This window comes from Petromyzon marinus, chromosome 69 (assembly GCF_048934315.1).
Source record: "Petromyzon marinus isolate PM22_M1 ecotype Great Lakes invasive population chromosome 69, UKy_Petmar_22M1.pri1.0, whole genome shotgun sequence".
NCBI lineage: Eukaryota > Metazoa > Chordata > Hyperoartia > Petromyzontiformes > Petromyzontidae > Petromyzon > Petromyzon marinus.
This window is the reverse complement of record NC_133735.1, coordinates 2,075,806-2,100,050: the sequence shown is the minus strand read 5'-3', so window position 1 is coordinate 2,100,050 and position 24,245 is coordinate 2,075,806. Positions and strand designations below refer to the sequence as shown.

Genomic DNA, 24,245 nt, shown 5'->3' with positions numbered 1-24,245 from the left:
TGCTCAGTTTTGGTGCGGCTGATGGTAAGACATCCACCTCTTGGTGGCCAGCTCCAGTTTCAGCAGCAAAGCCTCCAACTCCTCCTCTGAGTGAGCAGCAATCACCAGATCATCCGCATACGTAATAAAGTTGAGCAATAGGGAGCCATCCCTCGACAGCATTTGGGCATCAATCACAGCCTCCCAATGTATCTGTTACCAGATGGAAACTCCTCTGGTGCAGCCATGGAAGGCGTCTTGAACTAAGTGGTCAAACAAAATGTTAAATAGGATGTAAAATATCCCCCGTATAGCCTTAACAGACTTTTGGCACAAGTGCCGCTAGAGAGCACCTATGAAGGCTGGAACGGCACACGAGGGGGTGCGTGGCAAGCACCACGCCCGCCCGCCCGCCTTTGTCTCCCTCGTGGCGATGGGTACACGCACCTAAGGGAGGCCCAGGACTGGTTCAGATTATCGCCCGTGAGCGGGAATCGAACTCGGGTCCGCCGGGTTCGTAGCGCCATCGTGGCGTTAACCGCTACATCACCCCCCCCCCCCCCCACCCACCTCCACACACACACACACACAGAGAGACCCCTCTCTCTCCGTGCGTCTCTCGCACGGACACACCGGTTTATTCCCACTTAGGGGCCGGGGGGGGGGGGGAAGGTGAGATGGGGGGGGGGGTGGGGTGGGGGTGGTCCCCTTGCATGCAAATCAGGTCGGCGGCCGCCTCTCCTAACGCGGGGGGCACTGTGATCATAAATAAGTCAGCCTATAAATAAATTAGCCAAACGAATAACAAATGAATAAGGTATGAAGCCTGTGGGCAGTGTCTGTATGGAGGCCTCCCCCCCCACACCCACCTAGCAGTCCCCCCCCCCCCCCACCGCTCCCACCACCACCACCACCACCACACCCACCAACGCATTTGCATGCGGCTCGCAGACGTATGTACACCGGGGCCCCAACGCCGATAATTCCACGTTCCCGTCGCAGAGGGGGGGGGAGGACCGACCGACCGACCGATCAAGCGTGGAAACCTCCCCACAACCCCCCCCCCGCCCCCCCCCCCCAAAAAATAATATAATGATCCAACTTTAAACTATTGTTCGTTTTAACTGAGCAGGTAAGGCCCAGTGAGCAGTGCCTGGTATGGACTGCTGCCACTGGAGAAACCTTCGGCTAATGCAGCCAGCCGCCTGCGGTTTGATTTTAATTTGTTCGTCATTAGGACACTTTCTGTGTGTAGAGTGAGGCGACTGCCCAGAGACTCAGCACTGCCCCATAGACTCAGCACTGCACCATAGACTCAGCACTGCACCATAGACTCAGCACTGCACCATAGACTCAGCACTGCACCATAGACTCAACACTGCACCATAGACTCAACACTGCACCATAGACTCAGCACTGCCCCATAGACTCAGCACTGCACCATAGACTCAGCACTGCACCATAGACTCAGCACTGCACCATAGACTCAACACTGCACCATAGACTCAGCACTGCACCATAGACTCAGCACTGCACCATAGACTCAGCACTGCACCATAGACTCAGCACTGCACCATAGACTCAACACTGCACCATAGACTCAGCACTGCACCATAGACTCAGCACTGCACCATAGACTCAGCACTGCACCATAGACTCAGCACTGCACCATAGACTCAACACTGCACCATAGACTCAGCACTGCCCCATAGACTCAGCACTGCACCATAGACTCAGCACTGCACCATAGACTCAGCACTGCCCCATAGACTCAGCACTGCCCCATAGACTCAGCACTGCACCATAGACTCAACACTGCACCATAGACTCAGCACTGCCCCATAGACTCAGCACTGCACCATAGACTCAACACTGCACCATAGACTCAACACTGCACCATAGACTCAACACTGCACCATAAATTCAACACTGCACCAGAGACTCAATACTGTACCATAAACTCAACACTGCACCATAGACTCAACACTGCACCATAGACTCAACACTGCACCATAGACTCAACACTGCACCATAGACTCTACACTGCACCATAGACTCAGCACTGCACCATAGACTCAACACTGCACCATAGACTCAACACTGCACCATAGACTCAGCACTGCACCATAGACTCAACACTGCACCATAGACTCAGCACTGCACCATAGACTCAGCACTGCACCATAGACTCAACACTGCACCATAGACTCAGCACTGCACCATAGACTCAACACTGCACCATAGACTCAACACTGCACCATAAATTCAACACTGCACCATAGACTCAACACTGCACCATAGACTCAACACTGCAACATAGACTCAGCACTGCACCATAGACTCAGCACTGCACCATAGACTCAACACTGCACCATAGACTCAACACTGCACCATAGACTCAACACTGCAACATAGACTCAGCACTGCACTATAGACTCAGCACTGCACCATAGACTCAACACTGCACCATAGACTCAACACTGCAACATAGACTCAGCACTGCACAATAGACTCAGCACTGCACCATAGACTCAACACTGCACAATAGACTCAACACTGCACCATAGACTCAACACTGCACCATAGACTCAACACTGCAACATAGACTCAGCACTGCACCATCGACTCAGCACTGCACCATAGACTCAACACTGCAACATTGACTCAGCACTGCACCATAGACTCAGCACTGCACCATATACTCAATACTGCACCATAGACTCAACACTGCACCATAGACTCAACACTGCACCATAGACTCAACACTGCAACATAGACTCAGCACTGCACCATAGACTCAGCACTGCACCATAGACTGAACACTGCACCATAGACTCAACACTGCACCATAAACTCAACACTGCACCATAGAATCAATACTGCACCATAGACTCAATACTGTACCATAAACTCAACACTGCACCGTAGACTTAACACTGCACCATAGACTCAACACTGCACCATAGACTCAGCACTGCACCATAGACTCAGCACTGCACCATAGACTCAACACTGCACCATAGACTCAACACTGCACCATAAACTCAACACTGCACCATAGACTCAATACTGCACCAGAGACTCAATACTGTACCATAAACTCAACACTGCACCATAGACTCGCCACTGCCCATAGACTCAGCACTGCACCATAGACTCAGCACTGCACCATAGACTCAACACTGCAACATAGACTCAGCACTGCACCATAGACTCAACACTGCACCATAGACTCAACACTGCACCATAGACTCGACACTGCACCATAGACTCGACACTGCACCATAGACTCAACACTGCCCATAGACTCAACACTGCCCATAGACTCAACACTGCACCATAGACTCAACACTGCACCATAGACTCGACACTGCACCATAGACTCGACACTGCACCATAGACTCAACACTGCACCATAGACTCAACACTGCACCATAGACTCAACACTGCACCATAGACTCAAAACTCACCCAGCCTCTCACCCACTCACTCATGCGCCCACTCACGAATCCACGCACTCAACCACCTGCTCACTCACCCACGTACCCACCAAATCAGCCACCCACTCACTCAACCGCACGCTCACTCACCCACGTACTCACTTACTCACTCCACCGCTCATTCGTTCACACACTGACCCACTCACTCCCTCACCCCCCAGAATGGCGAGCGGACAGAGGGAGTATGAGGAAGATGTGTAAGATGGGCAGTGCAGGGTAGGCCGAGTGAGTGAGCGAATGAGTGACAGTGAGTGAGCGAGTGACAGTGAGTGAGCCGGTGAGTGAGCGAATGAGTGACAGTGAGTGAGCGAGTGACAGTGAGTGAGCCGGTGAGTGAGCGAATGAGTGACAGTGAGTGAGCGAATGAGTGACAGTGAGTGAGCGAGTGAGTCCGCGTGTTAGCGATTGAACGAGCGAGGGAGTGAGCGAGTAACAGTGAGTGACAGTGAGCGAGTGAGCGAGTGAGTAACAGTGAGTAACAGTGAGGGAGCGATTGAGTGACAGTGAGTAACAGTGAGTGAGTGAGTGACAGTGAGTGACAGTGAGTGAGTGAGCGAGTGAGTGACAGTAAGTGAGCGAGGCAACGAGTGACAGTGAGTGAGTGAGTAAGCGAGCGTGTGAGCGGGTGAGTGAGTGAGTGAGCGAGTGAGTGACCGTGAGTAACAGTGAGGTAGTGAGCGAGTGAGTGACAGTGAGTGACAGTGAGTGACAGTGAGTGAGTGAGCGAGTGAGTGACAGTGAGTGAGTGAGCGACAGTGAGTGAGCGAGTGAGTGACAGTAAGCGAGCGTGCGAGCGGGTGAGTGAGTGACAGTGAGTGAGCGAGTGAGTCCGCGTGTTAGCGATTGAGCGAGCGAGGGAGTGAGCGAGTAAGTGAGTGAGTGAGCGAGTGACAGTGAGTGAGCGAGTGACAGTGAGTGAGCCAGTGAGCGAGTGACAGTGAGTGAGTGAGTAACAGTGAGTGAGCCAGTGAGGGAGTGAGTGACAGTGAGTAACAGTGAGTGAGTGAGTGAGCGAGTGAGTGACAGTGAGTGACAGTGAGTGAGTGAGCGAGTGAGTGACAGTGAGTGAGTGACAGTGAGTGAGCGAGCGAGGGAGCGAGTGACAGTGAGTGACAGTGAGTGAGTGACAGTGAGTGAGTGAGTGACAGTGAGTGAGCGAGCGTGTGAGTGAGTGAGCGAGCGAGGAGGTGAGAGCGTGTGAGCGAGCGTGTGAGCGAGCGAGGGAGCGAGTGACAGTGAGTGAGCGAGCGTGTGAGCGAGTAGGTGAGAATGCGTGAGTGAGTGAGCGAGTGAGTAGGTGAGAGTGTGAGCGAGTGATGTGAGCGAGCGAGGGAGCGAGTGACAGTGAGTGAGCGAGCGTGTGAGCGAGTAGGTGAGAGTGCGTGAGTGAGTGAGCGAGTGAGTAGGTGAGAGCGTGTGAGCGAGTGACAGTGAGTGAGCGAGCGAGCGAGCGATCCAGCGTTGTTACCGACGCCAGCACAGCTGTCCCTACCCGCGGCAGGCTGCTGCCGCTGCCGCCGCTCTGCTGCAAGTGCTTGGGGGAGGACTTTTTCTGGCAGCCGCCGGCGCCGTCCTGCTGCTGCTGCTGCTGCTGCGTCGTCGTCGCCGCAGCCAGCGCCAGGTCGCGGTGGTCGGCCTGCAGGTGGACCTCGAGCTCCTCCAGCGTCTCGAACTTGACCCCGCACAGGAGGCAGCGCGGCTTGAGCGCCGGCGAGCCGCCGCCGCCGCCGCCGTCCGGCAAGCCGCCCGGCTCGTCGGGCGATCCGCCGCCGCCGCCGCCGCCGCCGCCTCCCGGCGACTCTCCCCGGCCGCCGCCGGCGCCGCCGCCGCCGCCGCCGCCGCCGGCCTTGCTGAGCACGCAGCCGGCGCACAGCGCGTAGGGCAGACCGCCGATGTCGAGGCGCACCAGCTCCTGGCGCGAGCGGAACTCCTTGAGGCAGGAGGCGCACTTGTGGTGCCGCTGCTGCTGCTGCTGCTGCTGCTGCTGCTGCGACGATGCGGACGAGGAGGAGGGCGACGCCAGCGAGCAGCCGCGGCCACCGCCTCCGCCGAGCCCCGGCGGCGGCGGCAGCAGCAGCAGCATCCCGCCGCCGTTGCCGCCGTTGCCGCCGCCGTTGCCGTCCGGCCCCGGCGAGCCGGCGGCGCCGTCGTCGTCCTGCGCGGAGGACGAGACGCCGCCGCCGGCCGCCGCGGCCGCCGCGGCCGCCGCGGCCGCCGCCGCCGCGGCCGCCGACGACGAGGAGGAGGAGGCCTTCTGCATGTGGAAGGTGCCGTGGATCTTGAGCTCGAGCGTCGACGTCACCGTCTGCATGCAGACGACGCAGCGGAAGCCCGTCAGGGAGTTGCGCAGGTCCGGGTGCAGCTGGCAGTGCTCCAGGAAGTCCTCCTCGCTGTGCAGGGGCAGGCGGCACACGCGGCAGCTGCCCGTCGCCAGGCTCCGGCTGTGCGTCACCTTGTGCTCGGTGAGCGTGAGCAGCGACGGGAAGCGCTCGCCGCAGATGGGGCACATGTAGTGCTTGGCGGGGCCGCCGCGGTGGGTCTGCGCGTGCTCGCGGAGCCCCCCCTCCGAGAAGAAGGTGCGGGCGCAGACCCCGCACTTGTGGCTGCCCTTCATGAGCAGCAGCTCCTGGCCCTTGGCGCCGGCGCCCGCGTCGCCCGGCTGGATGTTGTGGTCCCGCCGCCGGTGGTTGGCGAGCAGAGACTCCATGGTGTAGGCGGCCCCGCAGATGTCGCACGCGTACATGGGCTCCGAGCCGTCGACGCCGCTCACGCCGCCGCCGCCGCCGCCGCCGCCGCCGTCTTCCTCGGCCGCCGCCGGCGTCGGCGTCGCCGCCGAGGGAGCCGTCGGAGCCGACGAGGCGCAGGCTGAGCCGCCGCCGCCGCCGCCGCCGCCGCCGTTCCCGTCGTGGCTGTTCGTCATCTCCTGGCCGCCGCTGAGAATTCTGGGCAGCTCCGACGCCGCCGCCGCCGCCGACGCATCTTCTTGCTTGGCCGCGTGCAGCTGCTGCTGCTGCTGCTGCTGGTGATGATGCTGCTGCTGCTGCTGGTGGTGGTGGTGGTGAGCGGCGCCGGCGGACGACGACGCCGACGACGACGCCGGACCGTTGGAGGGGCTCGCCTGCTGCTGCTGCTGCTGGCCGCCGCCGCCGCCGCCGCCGTCGGCCGCCTCGAAGACGCAGTGCCTCTCCCGCAGGTGGCGCTCGAGCGCGGCCGCGCCCTGGAACGCCTGGCCGCAGAAGCGGCAGCCGTGCCGGCGGCCGTGCGTCGTCACGTGGCACTGGAGCTCCACCTCGGTGGCGAACGCCTCGCCGCAGAAGATGCACTTGTGCGGCCTCCCCGGCTGCCCCAGGTGGCTCTGCTGGACGTGCGCCCGCAGCTCCGCCTCGCGCCGGAAGTCCCAGCCGCAGGCGGTGCAACGGAGCACCTTGCGCTCCTCGGCGTGCCTCACCGCCATGTGGATCTGCAGCGAGACGCGCGACTCGAACGCCTCGCGGCAGAGGGCGCAGCGGTAGAAGACGGCCGTGTGCGCGTCCAGCAGGTGCCGCTGCAGCTCGTCGACGCACGCGAAGCGCCGGTCGCAGCTCTCGCACGCGAACTGCGCCGCCACGGCGGCGAAGTGCGTGGCCACGTGGCGCAGCAGCGAGTCGCGCGTCGCAAACTCCTCGCGGCACTGCGGGCAGCTCTGCTTGCGCAGGAGCAGCGCGTCGAGGTGGTGGGCGCGCTGGTGCGCCTGGAACAGCTCGGCGGTGGGCAGCCGCAGCTCGCACTGGCCGCACGGGAACTCGTCCGAGGCGGCGGAGGCGGCGGAGGCGGCGGAGGCGGCGGAGGCGGCGGAGGCGGCCGCGGCCTGCGATCGGCGCAAGCGCTTGGGCGACGGGAGCTCCGACTCCACCGACATGGGGCTCAGGTCCCGGCTGCTCTTGCGGCCGTTGTTGTTGTTGTTGTTGTGACTCCCGCCGGAGCCGCCGCCGTTGCTGCCGCCGTTGCCGGAGCCGAGCGAGTTGTGGGAGTGCGCCAGCGGGATGTTCTTGTGGTTCTCCTTGATGTGCTTGGTGAGCTTGAGGAGGCTGCTGAAGATGGGCGAGTTGGTGCAGTAGGGGCACGAGTAGACCTCCACGATCGGCTCGGGCGGCGGCGCCGACGACGCCGCCGCCGCCGCCGCGCGTGGCGAGTCGAAGCCGCCGCCGCCGCCGCCGCCGCCGCCGCCGGCTTCCACCAGCACGCAGTGCGTCTGCCGCATGTGCTCCTTGAGCGAGCCCTCCGTGAGGAATCCCATCATGCACTGCGGGCAGAAGAAGGTGTTGCTGTCCTTGGAGGTGCCGCCTCCTCCTCCTCCGCCGCCGCCGCCGCCGCCGCCGCCGGAGCCGCCGCCGCCGGAGCCGCCGCCGCCGCCGACGCCGCCGGCGATGCCGACGACGCCGCCGACGCCGCCGCCCGCGTAGCAGTGCACCAGGTGGATGTGCTCCTGCAGCGAGTTGATGTCGGGGAACGTGTCCGGGCAGTAGTTGCAGTGGTAGCTCAGGTGGAGGCCGTGCCCCAGCGGTCCGCCGTCCATCTGCTGCTGGTGGCCTCCTCCTCCTCCTCCTCCACCTCCTCCGGCGGCCGCGGCCGCGGCCGCCGCGGCCGCGGCCGCCGCGGCCGCGGCGACGGCGAGCCGGTGGCGCTCGTCGTGCGACTGGCGCACGTGCTCCGACAGGTTGTAGAGCGAGGGGAAGCCGTCCAGGCAGTACTGGCAGGTGTGCACCTGCTGGGGCTTGTCGGCGTGGATGGTGCGCAGGTGGATCTCCAGCACGGCCAGGCTGCTGAACTCGTGCTTGGGGCAGTAGGGGCAGCTGAAGGACACCTTGCCGGCGCGTGACGACGCCGGAGCCAGCAGGCGCCGGCCGCCGCCGCCGCCGCCGCCGAAGGAGAAGAGTTTCTTGCCGCCCAGAAGCTTGTGCGGCGGAGGCTGCTGCTGCTGCTGCTGCTGCTGCTGGTGGTGGTGGTGGTGCGAGAGCGGCGCCAACGACGACGAGTCGGGGGTGGAGGCGCGGTCGGCCGCCGAGCCGTTCGAGTCGGGCGTGGTGCTGGCGAGCGACGCCGCCTGGGCCCCCCGCGCCGCCCGCGCCGCCGCCGGCGCCAGCGACAGCAGCAGGCCGGGGCTGTCGCTGCGGCTGCAGGCCGAGTCGGCGCGCTGGTGGCTCTCGAGGTGGTTGTAGAGCTCCTCCACGCTGACGAACGTCTCCGGGCACACGGGGCAGCGGCCCGGCCGCTCGCCCCCGTGGCTCGCCTCCAGGTGGCGCATCAGCGCCAGCTCCTCGCAGAACGGCTGCGCGCAGTGCACGCACTGCAGCTGCAGCTGCAGCTGCAGCTGCTGCTCCTGCTGCTGCTGCTGCTGCTGCTGCTGCTGCTGAAGGTGGCGCTGCCGGTGGCGCTGCCGGTGGCGCTGCCGGTGGCGGTCGTCGGGGGGGGACGCGGACGAGGCGGAGGGGCAACGGTCGCCGTGCGCCGTCGCGACGTGCGCCAGCAGCTCGGCCTCCCGCAGGAAGGCCTCGTCGCAGAGCTCGCACGCGCGCGCCTCGCACGCCCCACCCTCCTCCTCTTCATCCTCCTCCTCGTCGGCGCCGGCCTCCGGCTTGCGCTCGGAGGCGCCGGGCCTCCTGCCGCCCCCCGGCCGCCCGGACGCGGCCGACGACGACGACGAGGAGGAGGAGGACGCCGGCCCCGCGGCGCCACCGGCGGCGCCGGCGGCGGCGGCGGCGGCGGCGGACGAGGAGGAGGCCCCCCCGGAGCCTGCCGCTGACGCCGCCGCCACCGCCGTGGCCGCCGTCGCCGCCGCCGGCGGGCTGCCGGGAGACGGGCAGAGCGGGCCCGAGGAGGCGCCGTCCGGCTTGCCAGACACCGTCTTGTCGTGCACCTGGGCGACGACAAGACGGGCGTTCGCTCGCCCACCTCGCCGACTCGCCCGCTCGCCCCCCTCGCTCGCCCCCCCTCGCTCGCCCGCCCACCCACTTGCCCGCTCGCTCGCCTGCCCACTTGCTAACTCACTCGCTCGCTCGTTCGCTCACCAACTCGCTTGCTCACTCACCCATCGACTCGCTCGCTCGCCCACCACTTGCTAACGTGCTCGCTCGCCCACAACTCACCCACTGGCTAACCAACTCACTGACTCGCTCGCTTACTAAGGACCTGCCCACTCACTCGCTAAGCGGTCTCTGTGTGAGTCTATGGGTCTCTGTGTGAGTCTATGGGTCTCTATGTGAGTCTATGGGTCTCTATGTGAGTCTATGGGTCTCTGTGTGAGTCTATGGGTCTCTGTGTGAGTCTATGGGTCTCTGTGTGAGTCTATGGGTCTCTATGTGAGTCTATGGGTCTCTGTGTGAGTCTATGGGTCTCTGTGGGAGTCTATGGGTCTCTGTGTGAGTCTATGGGTCTCTGTGTGAGTCTATGGGTCTCTGTGGGAGTCTATGGGTCTCTGTGTGATTCTTTGGGTCTCTGTGTAGTGAGTCTATGGGTCTCTGCTGTGAGAGTCTATGGGTCTCTGTGTGAATATATGGGTCTCTGTGTGAATATATGGGTCTCTGGGTGAGTCTATGGATATCTGTGTGATTCTATGGGCCTCTGTGTAGGTCTATGTGTTTATGTGTGAATATATGGGTCTCTGTGTGAGTCTATGGGTCTCTGCTGTGTGAGTCTATGGGTCTCTGCTGTGTGAGTCTATGGGTCTCTGCTGTGTGAGGCTATGGGTCTCTATGTGAGTCGATGGGTCTCTGTGTGAGTCTATGGGTCTCTGTGCACGCTGTCCCGAACCGCGCCAACCAGAGGTGTGCGAACCAACTCCGAACCATCGCCGGGAACCCACCACCCATCCACCACTCACCCACCACTCATCCACTCACCCACCACTCATCCACCCACCCACCACTCATCCACCCACCCACCACTCATCCACCCACCCACCCACCCACCAACCCACCCACCCACCCACCTGCATGTGGCCGTGCAGCGAGCTGGCGCTGGAGAAGCCCCGCTTGCAGACGGCGCAGCGGTGGGGCTTGGCGGCGGCCGCGCTGTGCGTCTTCACGTGGATCTTGAGGTGGTCGGAGCGCGAGAACGCCGCGTCGCACTCGGGGCAGTGGTAGCGGCGGTCGCCCGTGTGCAACTTCGTGTGCCGGTCGCGGCTCCGCTTGTGCTTGAAGAGGCGGCAGCAGTAGGGGCAGCGGAAGGGCAGCTTGTCGCCGTGGCTCTGCTCGTGCCGCTTCAGGTAGCTGAGGCGGCCGAACGACTTGTCGCAGAACTGGCACGGGTAGGGCAGCCCGCCGCCGCCGTCGCCGCCGTCGCCGCCGCCGGCGCCGCCGCCGCCGGCGGTGCCGGCGGCGGCGGCGGCGCCGGGGCCGGCGGCGCCGGAGGAGGCCGCGGCCCCGGCCGTGCCGCCGGCCTCGCAGGAGGCGAGGTCGCAACCGTCGGCCGGGTCGGAGGGCGACGCCACGTCCTTGCTGGACGGGGAGGAGCCCACCCAGGAGAGGTGGGGGTCGTCATCGCCATCTATTGCAGGTGGCGTGGGGGGGGGAGGTGGGGTGGCGGGATTTTGAGTCTTCCCGTTGTTGCGTTAAGAGGTCGACGAGCCCGTACAAGATTGCCTGGTTCATCGAGGACGGGGGGACGACTGAGCGGGGAACGACCGGCGACTGGGAGAACGACCGCCGACTGGGGGAACGACCGACAGGGATACAACCGGCTGGGGAACGACTTAGTGAGGAACGACCGACTGGGAGAACGACTGCTGACTGGGGGAACGACCGGCGACTGGGAGAACGACCGACTGGGGAATGACTTAGTGAGGAACGACCGACTGGGAAAACGACCGCTGACTGGGGGAACGACCGACTTGGGAGAACGACCGACTGGGGAATGACTTAATGAGGAACGACCGGCGACTGGGAGAACGACCGCTGACTGGATGGCCACCGCTCACACAGTATCAATGTCATGGAGCGGCAGGGTATCCCACGCTCGATATGCAGGAGCGCGTGGGTTCGATCCTGACCCCTTAAGATGCCTGCTGCTGCTGCTGTATATTTGGGGTCTGCGTCTCTCTCTCTCATCATGATGACGGTGACGAGGAGATGTTAACTACCTCGCCTGGTATGCAGGACGTCGTGGGTTCGATCCTGACCCCTTACGAAGCCTGCTGTTGCTGCTGCTGTATATTTGGGGTCTGCGTCTCTCTCTCCCTCCCCGTGGTGGTGGCGTGGATTATTATTATTTTTTCTCCAGGGCCGTACGGTTTTTCCCTGCACTCTTGGAATCGACGTCACGCGCGTAGATTCTTCGAGTGCTGTCATTTGCGACAGCGAGGTGGCTTCTGAAAACGAACTACGGTTGCTCAGTGGCGGGGCTTTAAAAAGCCTAGCGCAGTGGTAACACTTGACTGTGTGGGGTTTGCATTGTCTCCCCCTGTCCTGCAGGGTGAATGGAGTTTGTGTGATCTCCCCCTGTTCTACAGAGTGAGTGGAGTTTGTGTGATCTCCCCCTGTTCTACAGAGTGAGTGGAGTTTGTGTGATCTCCCCCTGTTCTACAGAGTGAGTGGAGTTTGTGTGATCTCCCCCTGTTCTACAGAGTGAGTAAGTGGAGTTTGTGTGATCTCCCCCTGTTCTACAGAGTGAGTGAGTGGAGTTTGTGTGATCTCCCCCTGTTCTACAGAGTGAGTGGAGTTTGTGTGATCTCCCCCTGTTCTACAGAGTGAGTGGAGTTTGTGTGATCTCCCCCTGTTCTACAGAGTGAGTGGAGTTTGTGTGATCTCCCCCTGTTCTACAGAGTGAGTGAGTGGAGTTTGTGTGATCTCCCCCTGTTCAACAGAGCGAGTGAGTGGAGTTTGTGTGATCTCCCCCTGTTCTACAGAGTGAGTGAGTGGGGTTTGTGTGATCTCCCACTGTTCTACAGAATGAGTGAGTGGAGTTTGTGTGATCTCCCCCTGTTCTACAGAGTGAGTAAGTGGAGTTTGTGTGATCTCCCCCTGTTCTACAGAGTGAGTGAGTGGAGTTTGTGTGATCTCCCCCAGTTCTACAGAGTGAGTGGAGTTTGTGTGATCTCCCCCTGTTCTACAGAGTGAGTGGAGTTTGTGTGATCAACCCCTGTTCTAGAGAGTGAGTGAGTGGAGTTTGTGTGATCTCCCCCTGTTCTACAGAGTGAGTGGAGTTTGTGTGATCTCCACCTGTTCTACAGAGTGAGTGGAGTTTGTGTGATCTCCCCCGGTTCTACAGAGTGAGTGAGTGAGGTTTGTGTGATCTCCCCCTGTTCTACAGAGTGAGTGGAGTTTGTGTGATCTCCCCCTGTTCTACTGAGTGAGTGAGTGGGTGTGTTGTGTGTGAGAGTGAGTGGAGTTTGTGTGATCTCCCCCTGTTCTACAGATTGAGTGAGCGGAGTTTGTGTGATCTCCCCCTGTTCTGCAGAGTGAGTGAGTGAGTGGAGTTTGTGTGATCTCCCCCTGTTCTACAGAGTGAATGAGTAGAGTTTGTATGATATCCCCCTGTTCTACAGAGTGAGTGAGTGGAGTTTGTGTGATCTCCTTCTGTTCTACAGAGTGAGTGAGTGAAGTTTGTGTGATCCCCCCCTGTTCTACAGAGTGAGTGGAGTTTGTGTGATCTCCCCCTGTTCTACTGAGTGAGTGGAGTTTGTGTGATCTCCCCCTGTTCTACAGAGTGAGTGAGTGGAGTTTGTGTGATCTCCCCCTGTTCTACAGAGTGAGTGGAGTTTGTGTGATCTCCCCCTGTTCTACAGAGTGAGTGAGTGGAGTTTGTGTGATCTCCCCCTGTTCTACAGAGTGAGTGAGTGGAGTTTGTGTGATCTCCCCCTGTTCTACAGAGTGAGTGAGTGGAGTTTGTGTGATCTCCCCCTGTTCTACAGAGTGAGTGAGTGGAGTTTGTGTGATCTCCCCCTGTTCAACAGAGCGAGTGAGTGGAGTTTGTGTGATCTCCCCCTGTTCTACAGAGTGAGTGAGTGGAGTTTGTGTGATCTCCCCCTGTTCTACAGAGTGAGTGAGTGAGGTTTGTGTGATCCCCCCCTGTTCTACAGAGTGAGTGGAGTTTGTGTGATCTCCCCCTGTTCTACTGAGTGAGTGAGTGGGTGTGTTGTGTGTGAGAGTGAGTGGAGTTTGTGTGATCTCCCCCTGTTCCACACAGTGAGTGAGTGGAGTTTGTGTGATCTCCCCCTGTTCTACAGAGTGAGTGAGTGGAGATTGTGTGATCTCCCCATGTTCTACAGAGTGAGTGAGTGGAGTTTGTGTGATCTCCCACTGTTCTACAGAGTGAGTGATTGGAGTTTGTGTAATCTCCCCCTGTTCAACAGAGCGAGTGAGTGGAGTTTGTGTGATCTCCCCCTGTTCTACAGAGTGAGTGAGTGGAGTTTGTGTCATCTCCCCCTGTTCTACAGAGTGAGTGAGTGAGGTTTGTGTGATCCCCCCCTGTTCTACAGAGTGAGTGGAGTTTGTGTGATCTCCCCCTGTTCTACAGGTTGAGTGAGTGGAGTTTGTGTGATCTCCCCCTGTTCTGCAGAGTGAGTGAGTGAGTGGAGTTTGTGTGATCTCCCCCTGTTCTACAGAGTGAATGAGTAGAGTTTGTGTGATCTCCCCCTGTTCTACAGAGTGAGTGAGTGAAGTTTGTGTGATCTACCCCTGTTCTACAGAGTGAGTGAGTGGAGTTTGTGTGATCTCCCCCTGTTCTACAGAGTGAGAGAGTGGAGTTTGTGTGATCTCCCCCTGTTCTACAGAGTGAGTGAGTGGAGTTTGTGTGATCTCCCCCTGTTCTACAGAGTGAGTGGAGTTTGTGTGATCTCCCCCTGTTCTGCAGAGTGAGTGAGTGAGTGGAGTTTGTGTGATCTCCCCCTGTTCTACAGAGTGAGTGAGTGGAGTTTGTGTGATCTCCCCCTGTTCTGCAGAGTGAGTGAGTGATTGGAGTTTGTGTTATCTCCCCCTGTTCTACAGAGTGAGTGAGTAGAGTTTGTGTGATCTCCCCCTGTTCTACAGAGTGAGTGAGTGGAGTTTGTGTGATATCCCTCTGTTCAACAGAGTGAGTGAGTGGAGTTTGTGTGATCTCCCCCTGTTCTACAGAGTGAGTGAGTGGAGTTTGTGTGATCTCCCCCTGTTCTACAGAGTGAGTGGAGTTTGTGTGATCTCCCCCTGTTCTGCAGAGTGAGTGAGTGGACTTTGTGTGATCTCCCCCTGTTCTACAGAGTGAATGAGTAGAGTTTGTGTGATCTCCCCCTGTTCTACAGAGTGAGTGAGTGGAGTTTGTGTGATCTCCCTCTGTTCTACAGAGTGAGTGAGTGAAGTTTGTGTGATCTCCCCCTGTTCTACAGAGTGAGTGAGTGGAGTTTGTGTGATCTCCCCCTGTTCTACAGAGTGAATAAGTGGAGTTTGTGTGATCGCCCCCTGTCGTGCAGAGTGAGTGAGTGGAGTTTGTTTGATCTCCCCCTGTTCTACAGAGTGGGTGAGTGGAGTTTGTGTGATATCTCCTTGTTCTACAGAGTGAGTGAGTGGAGTTTGTGTGATCTCCCCCTGTTCTACAGAGTGAGTGAGTGGAGTTTGTGTGATCTCCCCGTATTCTACAGAGTGAGTGAGTGGAGTTTGTGTGATCTCCCCCTGTTCTACAGAGTGAGTGAGTGGGGTTTGTGTGATCTCCCACTGTTCTACAGAGTGAGTGAGTGGAGTTTGTGTGATCTCCCCCTGTTCAACAGAGCGAGTGAGTGGAGTTTGTGTGATCTCCCCCTGTTCTACAGAGTGAGTGAGTGGAGTTTGTGTGATCTCTCCCTGTTCTTTAGAGTGAGTGGAGTGTGTGTGATCTCCTCCTGTTCTACAGAGTGAGTGAGTGAAGTTTGTATGATCTCCCCCTGTTATACAGAGTGAGTGGAGTTTGTGTGATCTCCCCCTGTTCTACTGAGTGAGTGAGTGGGTGAGTGTTGTGTGTGAGAGTGAGTGGAGTTTGTGTGATCTCCCCCTGTTCGGCAGAGTGAGTGGAGTTTGTGTGATCTCCCCCTGTTCTACAGAGTGAGTGAGTGGAGTTTGTGTGATCTCCCCCTGTTCTACAGAGTGAGTGAGTGGAGTTTGTGTGATGCCCCCTGTTCTACAGGGTGAGTGAGTGGAGTTTGTGTGATCTCCCCCTGTTCTACAGATTGAGTGAGTGGAGTTTGTGTGATCTCCCCCTGTTCTGCAGAGTGAGTGAGTTAGTGGAGTTTGTGTGATCTCCCCCTGTTCTACCGAGTGAATGAGAAGAGTTTGTGTGATCTCCCCCTGTTCTACAGAGTGAGTGAGTGGAGTTTGTGTGATCTCGCTCTGTTCTACAGAGTGAGTGAGTGAAGTTTGTGTGATCTCCCCCTGTTCTACAGAGTGAGTGGAGTTTGTGTGATCTCCCCCTGTTCTACAGAGTGAGTGAGTGGAGTTTGTGTGATCTCCCCCTGTTCTACAGAGTGAGTGAGTGGAGTTTGTGTGATCTCCCCCTGTTCTACAGAGTCAGTGGAGTTTGTGTGATCTCCCCCTTTTCTACAGAGTGAATAAATGGAGTTTGTGTGATCGCCCCCTGTCGTGCAGAGTGAGTGAGTGGAGTTTGTTTGATCTACCCCTGTTCTACAGAGTGGGTGAGTGGAGTTTGTGTGATATCCCCTTGTTCTACAGAGTGAGTGAGTGGAGTTTGTGTGATCTCCCCTTGTTCTACAGAGTGAGTGAGTGGAGTTTGTGTGATCTCCCCGTATTCTACAGAGTGAGTGAGTGGAGTTTGTGTGATCTCCCCCTGTTCTACAGAGTGAGTGAGTGGAGTTTGTGTGATCTCCCCTGTTCTTTAGAGTGAGTGGAGTGTGTGTGATCTCCCCCTGTTCTACAGAGTGAGTGAGTGAAGTTTGTGTGATCTCCCCCCTGTTATACAGAGTGAGTGGAGTTTGTGTGATATCCCCCTGTTCTACTGAGTGAGTGAGTGGGTGAGTGTTGTGTGTGAGAGTGAGTGGAGTTTGTGTGATCTCCCCCTGTTCTACAGAGTGAGCGAGTGAAGTTTGTGTGATCTCCCCCTGTTCTACAGAGTGAGTGAGTGGAGTTTGTGTGATCTCCCCCGGTTCTACAGAGTGAGTGAGTGGAGTTTGTGTGATCTCCCCCTGTTCTACAGAGTGAGTGGAGTTTATGTCATGCCCCCTGTTCTACAGAGTGAGTGAGTGGAGTTTGTGTGATGCCCCCTGTTCTACAGAGTGAGTGAGTGGCGTTTGTGTGATCTCCCCCTGTTCTACAGATTGAGTAAGTGGAATTTGTGTGATCGCCCCCTGTCGTGCAGAGTGGGTGAGTGGCGTTTGTGTGATATCCCCCTGTTCTACAGAGTGAGTGAGTGGGGTTTGTGTGATATCCCCCTGTTCTACAGAGTGAGTGAGTGGGGTTTGTGTGATATCCCCCTGTTCTACAGAGTGAGTGAGCAGAGTTTGTTTGATCTCCCCCTGTTCTACAGAGTGAGTGGAGTTTGTGTGATCTCCCCCTGTTCTATAGAGTGAGTGAGTGGAGTTTGTGTGATCTCCCCCTGTTCTATAGAGTGAGTGGAGTTTGTGTGATCGCCCCCTGTTCTACAGAGTGAGTGGAGTTTGTGTGATCTCCCCCTATTCTACAGAGTGAGTGAGTGGATTTTGTGTGATCTCCCCCTGTTCTACAGCGTGAGTGAGTGGAGTTTGTGTGATCTCCCACTGTTCTACAGAGTGAGTGGAGTTTGTGTGATCTCCCCCTGTTCTATAGAGTGAGTGAGTGGAGTTTGTGTGATCTCCCCCTGTTCTATAGAGTGAGTGGAGTTTGTGTGATCTCCCCCTGTTCTACAGAGTGAGTGGAGTTTGTGTGATCTCCCCCTATTCTACAGAGTGAGTGAGTGGATTTTGTGTGATCTCCCCCTGTTCTACAGCGTGAGTGAGTGGAGTTTGTGTGATCTCCCACTGTTCTACAGAGTGAGTGGAGTTTGTGTGATCTCCCCCTGTTCTACAGAGTGAGTGAGTGGAATTTGTGTGATCTCCCCCTGTTCTACAGAGTGAGTGGAGTTTGTGTGATCTCCCCTATTCTACAGAGTGAGTGAGTGGAGTTTGTGTGATCTCCCCCTGTTCTACAGAGTGAGTGAGTGGAGTTTGTGTGATCTCCCACTGTTCTACAGCGTGAGTGAGTGGAGTTTGTGTGATCTGCCCCTGTTCTACAGAGTGAGTGAGTGAAGTTTGTGCGATCTCCCCCTGTTCTACAGAGTGAGTGAGTGGAGTTTGTGTGATCTCCCCCTGTTCTACAGAGTGAGTGGAGTTTGTGTGATCTCCCCCTATTCTACAGAGTGAGTGAGTGGATTTTGTGTGATCTCCCCCTGTTCTACAGCGTGAGTGAGTGGAGTTTGTGTGATCTCCCACTGTTCTACAGAGTGAGTGGAGTTTGTGTGATCTCCCCCTGTTCTACAGAGTGAGTGAGTGGAATTTGTGTGATCTCCCCCTGTTCTACAGAGTGAGTGGAGTTTGTGTGATCTCCCCTATTCTACAGAGTGAGTGAGTGGAGTTTGTGTGATCTCCCCCTGTTCTACAGAGTGAGTGAGTGGAGTTTGTGTGATCTCCCACTGTTCTACAGCGTGAGTGAGTGGAGTTTGTGTGATCTGCCCCTGTTCTACAGAGTGAGTGAGTGAAGTTTGTGCGATCTCCCCCTGTTCTTCACTCACTCACTCTGTAGAACAGGGGGAGATCGCACAAACTTCAGAGTGAGTGAGTGGAGTTTGTGTGATGTCCCACTGTTCTACAGAGTGAGTGGAGTTTGTGTGATCTGCCCCTGTTCTACAGAGTGAGTGAGTGGAGTTTGTGTGATCTCCCTCTGTTCTACAAAATGAGTGAGTGAAGTTTGTGTGATCGCCCCCTGTTCTACAGAGTGAGTGAGTGGAGTTTGTGTAATATCCCCCTGTTCTACAGAGTGAGTGGAGTTTGTGTGATCTCCCCCTGTTCTACAGAGTGAGTGAGTGAAGTTTGTGTTATCTCCCCCTGTTCTACAGAGTGAGTGGAGTTTGTGTGATCTCCCCCTGTTCTACAGAGTGAGTGAGTGGAGTTTGTGTGATCTCTCCCCGTGTCCTGCACAGCAACCACGACAGTTCACATGGGCTCGTCCAGGAGCCGCAAACCATCATCGTGACGACAACTCCGCTCATTCTTGCAGCAGCGACGGCGGCAGAAGATCCTGGCCGAGCCGTCGATCACAAAGACGGCGGTCGCTGCATCGTCGCGCAGCGCTTTCAGACGCGCTTCTGCGTGCCGTCTGGAACGCTCTTCCCCTCCTTCCGAGGTGAGGAAGCCACTGGGAGCGTATGATGCAGTTTTACGATCATGATCGAGATTTACAAGCTCAGTTCTTGAGAACCCACGGTCGGCTACGTACGGTGCCCAAGAAGTTTAATGTAGTACATAGACTCACACAGAGACCCATAGACTCACACAGAGACCCATAGACTCACACAGAGACCCATAGACTCACACAGAGACCCATAGACTCACCACACAGAGACCCATAGACTCACACAGAGACCCATAGACTCACACAGACACCCACAGACTCATACACACACCCATAGACTCACATACAGACCCATTGACTCATACAGAGACCCATAGTCTCACACAGAGACCCATAGACTCACACTGGGACCCATAGACTCACATACACACTCATAGACGAACAAACACACCCATAGACTCACACACACAACAACAACAATCGCCATTCGCCACTAAGTGGCGGTGACGTCACCACGACGCTTGTGCCAGGCCATGTGCACCTTGAGGCCACGTGGAGTGTGCAACGCCTGCTGGCAGGAGGTCACGGTGCAGACCCAGGTGCCACGGGTCGACTGACTGAGATGACTGGCTGATGCACCACCTGTGCCCCCTACTGTGCCAACTTTCTGTGTTTTAGCCACCCGGCGCTCCGCTCGTTGTTGTGAGCGTCGCTCCTCCGCCCTCCGTTGTTGTTGGAGGGCGACTGCCTCCAACTGTCCAGTAGCGTCCTTCACGAGCCTCCTCCACAGAGGCCGATCTTGACACCGCTGGTACCAGTCATCGGATGTCCACTCAGCTCCACATCCTCCTGTACCACATCACTCCATCTCTTCTCTAGCCCGTGCCGTGACCGTTTATCCCGCTCTATCTGACCGAACAATAGACATGCGGTGTCTGGGCATGCGGGCTACATGGCCCAGCCAACGTAGCATTGCCTGTCATAGTAGCTCACCGATGGGACTTTGCCCAGATCTTTCAAGGATTTGTGAGCTTCTCACACAATCCAGCCTGATTACACCCGATATGGATCATAGGCAGGCCAGATTAAATGTTTCTAACTGGCGAAGATGTTCCACTAGGGGGATCCACGTTTCACAAGCGTAGAGAAGGGAAGGAAAGATTGTGGCCGAGAAGACCTGAAGCTTAGTGCGGAGCGACAGACCAGGTAGCTTCCACACAGCGTTACTCAACCGATCAAAAGATATTGCCGCTCAACTGATTCGGAGTGAAACCTCTGTTGTTAAACTGGAGCCGGTCATAAGCACACTGCCCAGGTATGGGAAACTCTCCACTCGCTCCACAACTGCCCCATCACCGATTGGGAGTTGTGGGGGTGGAGTGTCCGATGGTACAAAATACCCAGGCAGGTGCTTAGTTTTGGTGGGGCTGATGGTAAGGCTCCACCTATTAGTGGCAAGCTCCAGGTTCAGCAGCAGCGCCTCCAATTCCTCCTCTGAGTGAGCAGCAATTACCAGATCATCGGCATACATAACGTGGTTGAGCAATAGGGAGCCATCCCTTGACCGCACCCGGGCATCGATCAGCCTCCCATTGCATCTGTACCAGATGGAAATTCCCCCGGTACAGCCATTGAAGGGTTCACGAACTACGTGGTAAAAATAGATGTTAAATAATGTGGGAGCCAGAGGACATCCCTGTCGCACCCCAAGGTCTACAGGGAATGGCTCCGACTCCGGCCACGTAGTTTTACCCGGGCCCGCTCACCATCATGAAGGTCCTTAACGATCATTAGCAGCGGTTTCAGGGACTCCGAAAGCACGAAGAACAACCCAGAGCCCAGGCCTACTGATGGTATCATAGGCCTTGACCAGGTCAATAAAGCAGAGACGTAGGTCTTGTTGGAATTCCCTACACCTCTCGCAATCACACAAACAAAGATCCCCCATTTAGCCTTAACAGACTGTAGGGGCAAGTGCTGTTAGCGAGCACCTATGAAGGAGGGAACGGTACACGAGGGGGTGGGTGGCCAGCACCACGCCCGACCGCCTTTGTCTCCCCAGTGGCAATGTTTACACACCGCACCAGGTACTCATTTGAGGCTGAGTCGACCTAGGGGAGGCCCGGGACCGGTTCAGATAATCGTCACTGGTGTTGGCCGTGAGCGGGAATCGAACCCGGGTCGCCAGGTTCATAGCGCAGCGTAGCGCTAACCGCTACTACACTACCGCTCCCCACCAATCACACCTACAGCCACACACAGCCACACACAGCCACACACAGCCATCGCAACCACAACACACAGAGACAGCCGTTAGAACTGCACATAGCCCCCCACTAGCCCCCTTCCTACCTCCCCCCACCTCCCTCCTCCCCCCCCCCACCTCCCCCCACCTCCCCCCATCTCCCCCCTCCTCCCCCCACCTCCCCCCACCTTCAGCATCAGCAGGGAGCCAGGGTCAGGAGCTGGAGCTGAAACTCCCAGAGCCACGTGGCGCCACCCAGCATGGGACTCCGCGGGGGGGGGGGGATAGGGGAGGGGGGATGGGGGTGGGGGCTCTTTTCTCTTCATCAAAGCCCACGGCCGCCCCCCGTGCCCCCACCCCACTGGGTCCCAGCCGCAGAGACCACCACCACCACAACCATCACCACCACCACAACCGCAAAGACAAAGATCCCCCGTATAGCTGTAGGGGCAAGTGCTGTTAGCGAGTAGCAGCACCTGTGAAGGCCGGCACGGCGTGGCACACGAGGGGTGTGTGGGTGGCCAGCACCACGCCCGGCCGCCTTTGTCTCCCTGGTGGCGATGTTTACGACACACCGCACCAGGTGATCATTTCAGGCTGACTAGACTTAGCGGAGGCCCGGGACCGGTTCAGAGAATCGTCACCAGTCAATCTCCGGGTTCGTAGCGCGATGCCAACCGCGACCACTACCGCTCCGCACACACACACACGTGTACACACACACACACGTGTACACACACAGACACACACACACACAGACACACACACACACACGTACACACACACACGTACACACAGACACACACAGACACACACACGCAGACACACACACGTACACACACACACACGCAGACACACACGTGTACACACATGCAGACACACACACATACAGACACGCACACAGACACACACACAGACACACACGCGGACACACACACACAGACACACAGATACACACACAGACAGACACACAGACACACACACAGACACACACACACAGACACACACGCAGACACACACACACGTGGACACCCACACACAACCCACAAATCACCGCGCGTCATTCATTCAATCGCCTGGGCTGGGGAAAAACGTGGGAATCAGGATGAGCGGTCGGACGATTCCACTTTGACCCCCCCTACCCCCTAGCCCGCTCCCCACTCCAACTCGCTGCTACGACCACAAAGAGTTTGAGACTTCAAAGGAGCGTCCTGCCCAGCATGGGCCAGGCATAGTCACTGAGGGACGTCTCTCCCACCCACCACCCACCCGGTAACCATCGCCTCTCCCCCCCCCCCACCCACTGTTGCTGTCCCGTGGTGTCTTTAAAATCCTCCTAGCCCCTTCTTACTGACACGCACACACTCGCACAGACTCACGCACGTACACACACACACGTACACACACACGCACACACACGTACACACGCGCACACGCACATTCACACACGTACACACACACGTACACACACTCACACACGCACACACTCGCACACACACACACGTACACACACACACTCACACACGTACACACGCACACTCACACACACACGTACACATACACTCACACACGTACACACACACGCACACACACGTACACACGCACACACACACACTCACGCACACGCACACACTCGCACACACTCACCCACACGCACACTCACACACACGTACACACACACACGCACACACACGTACACACACGCACACACACACACTCACGCACACGCACACACTCACACACACGTACACACACACACTCACACACGTAAACACACACGTACACACACGTACACACACGTACACACACGCACACACACACTCACGCACACACTCACACACACGCACACTCACACACACGTACACACACACGTACACACACACACGCACACACACGTACACACGCACGCACACACACACACAGGTACACACACACACTCACACGTACACACACACACACGCTCACGCACACACACATTCACACACGTACACACTCACGTACACACTCACACACGTACACACACGCGCACACACACACGCACACACAACAACAACCGCCATTCGCCACTTAGTGGCGGTGACGTCACCACGACGCTTGTGCCAGGCTATGTGCACATTGAGGCCACGTGGAGTGTCGAACGCCCGCTGGCAGGTCACGGGGCAGACCCAGGTGCCACGGGTCGACTGACTGAGATGACTGAGATGACTGGCTGATGCACCACCTGTGCCCCCAACTGTGCCAACCTGCTGTGCTATAGCCACCCGGCGCTCCGCTCGTTGTTGTGAGCGTCGCTCCTCCGCCCTCCGTTGTTGTTGGAGGGCGACTGCCTCCAACTGCCCAGTAGCGTCCTTCACGAGCCTCCTCCACAGAGGCCGATCTTGACACCGCTGGTACCGGTCATCGGCAAGTCCACTCAGCTCCACGTCCCTCCTGTACCACATCACTTCATCTCTTCTCTAGCCCGTGCCGCGCCCGCTTAGCCCCCTCGATCGGGCCGAACAAAAGCTGCATGGGCTAAATCGGCTGGGCATGCGGGCTACGTGACCGTGGCCGAGAAGACCCGAAGCTTCGTGTGGAATGACAGACCAGGTAGCTTCCACACAGCAGCGTTACACAGCTCAGGAAAGAGATAATTCCGCTCGACCGATTCGGAGTGAGACCTCTGCTGTTAAACCGGAGCCGGTCATGAGCACACTGCCCAGGTATGGGAAACTCTCCACTCGCACCACAACTGCCCCATCACCGTTTGGGAGTTGTGGGGGTGGAGTGTCCGATGGTACAAAATAACCAGGCAGGTGCTTAGTTTTGGTGTTGGTGCTGTGTGTTGGTACGGGGTGTTGGTGCGGGGTGTTGGTGCGGGGTGTTGGTGCGGGGTGTTGGTGCGGTGTGTTGGTGCGGTGTGTTGGTGCGGGTGTTGGTGCGGTGTGTTGTTGCTGTGTGTTGGTGCAGGCTGTGTGTTGGTGTGGGGTGTTGGTGCAGGCTGTGTGTTGGTGCAGGCTGTGTGTTGGAGTGGGGTGTTGGTGCAGGCTGTGTGTTTGTGCAGGCTGTGTGTTGCTGTGGGGTGTTGGTGCAGGCTGTGTGTTGGTGCAGGCTGTGTGTTGGTGTGGGGTGTTGGTGCAGGCTGTGTGTTGGTGCAGGCTGTGTGTTGGTGCAGGCTGTGTGTTGTTGCTGTGGGGTGTTGGTGCAGGCTGTGTGTTGTTGTTGCTGTGTGTTGGTGCTGTGTGTTGTTGCTGTGTGTTGTTGCTGTGGGGTGTTGCTGTGGGGTGTTGGTGCAGGCTGTGTGTT

General features: G+C 57.8%; 1 protein-coding gene across 5 annotated transcripts in view; it reads right to left on the bottom strand.

Moving 5' to 3' along the window:
• ZNF423 (zinc finger protein 423) overlaps nucleotides 1–24,245 on the bottom strand; it is a 273,642-nt gene that overhangs the window by 106,421 nt on the left and 142,976 nt on the right. For all 5 annotated transcript variants that reach the window (XM_076054968.1, XM_076054972.1, XM_076054970.1 and 2 more), the window contains 2 exons: nucleotides 10,447–11,003; nucleotides 4,972–9,375 (listed from right to left, as the gene is read on the bottom strand). In XM_076054968.1, coding sequence (XP_075911083.1) covers nucleotides 4,972–9,375; nucleotides 10,447–11,003 — 4,961 coding nt within the window. The remainder of the gene's footprint in view (nucleotides 1–4,971; nucleotides 9,376–10,446; nucleotides 11,004–24,245) is intronic.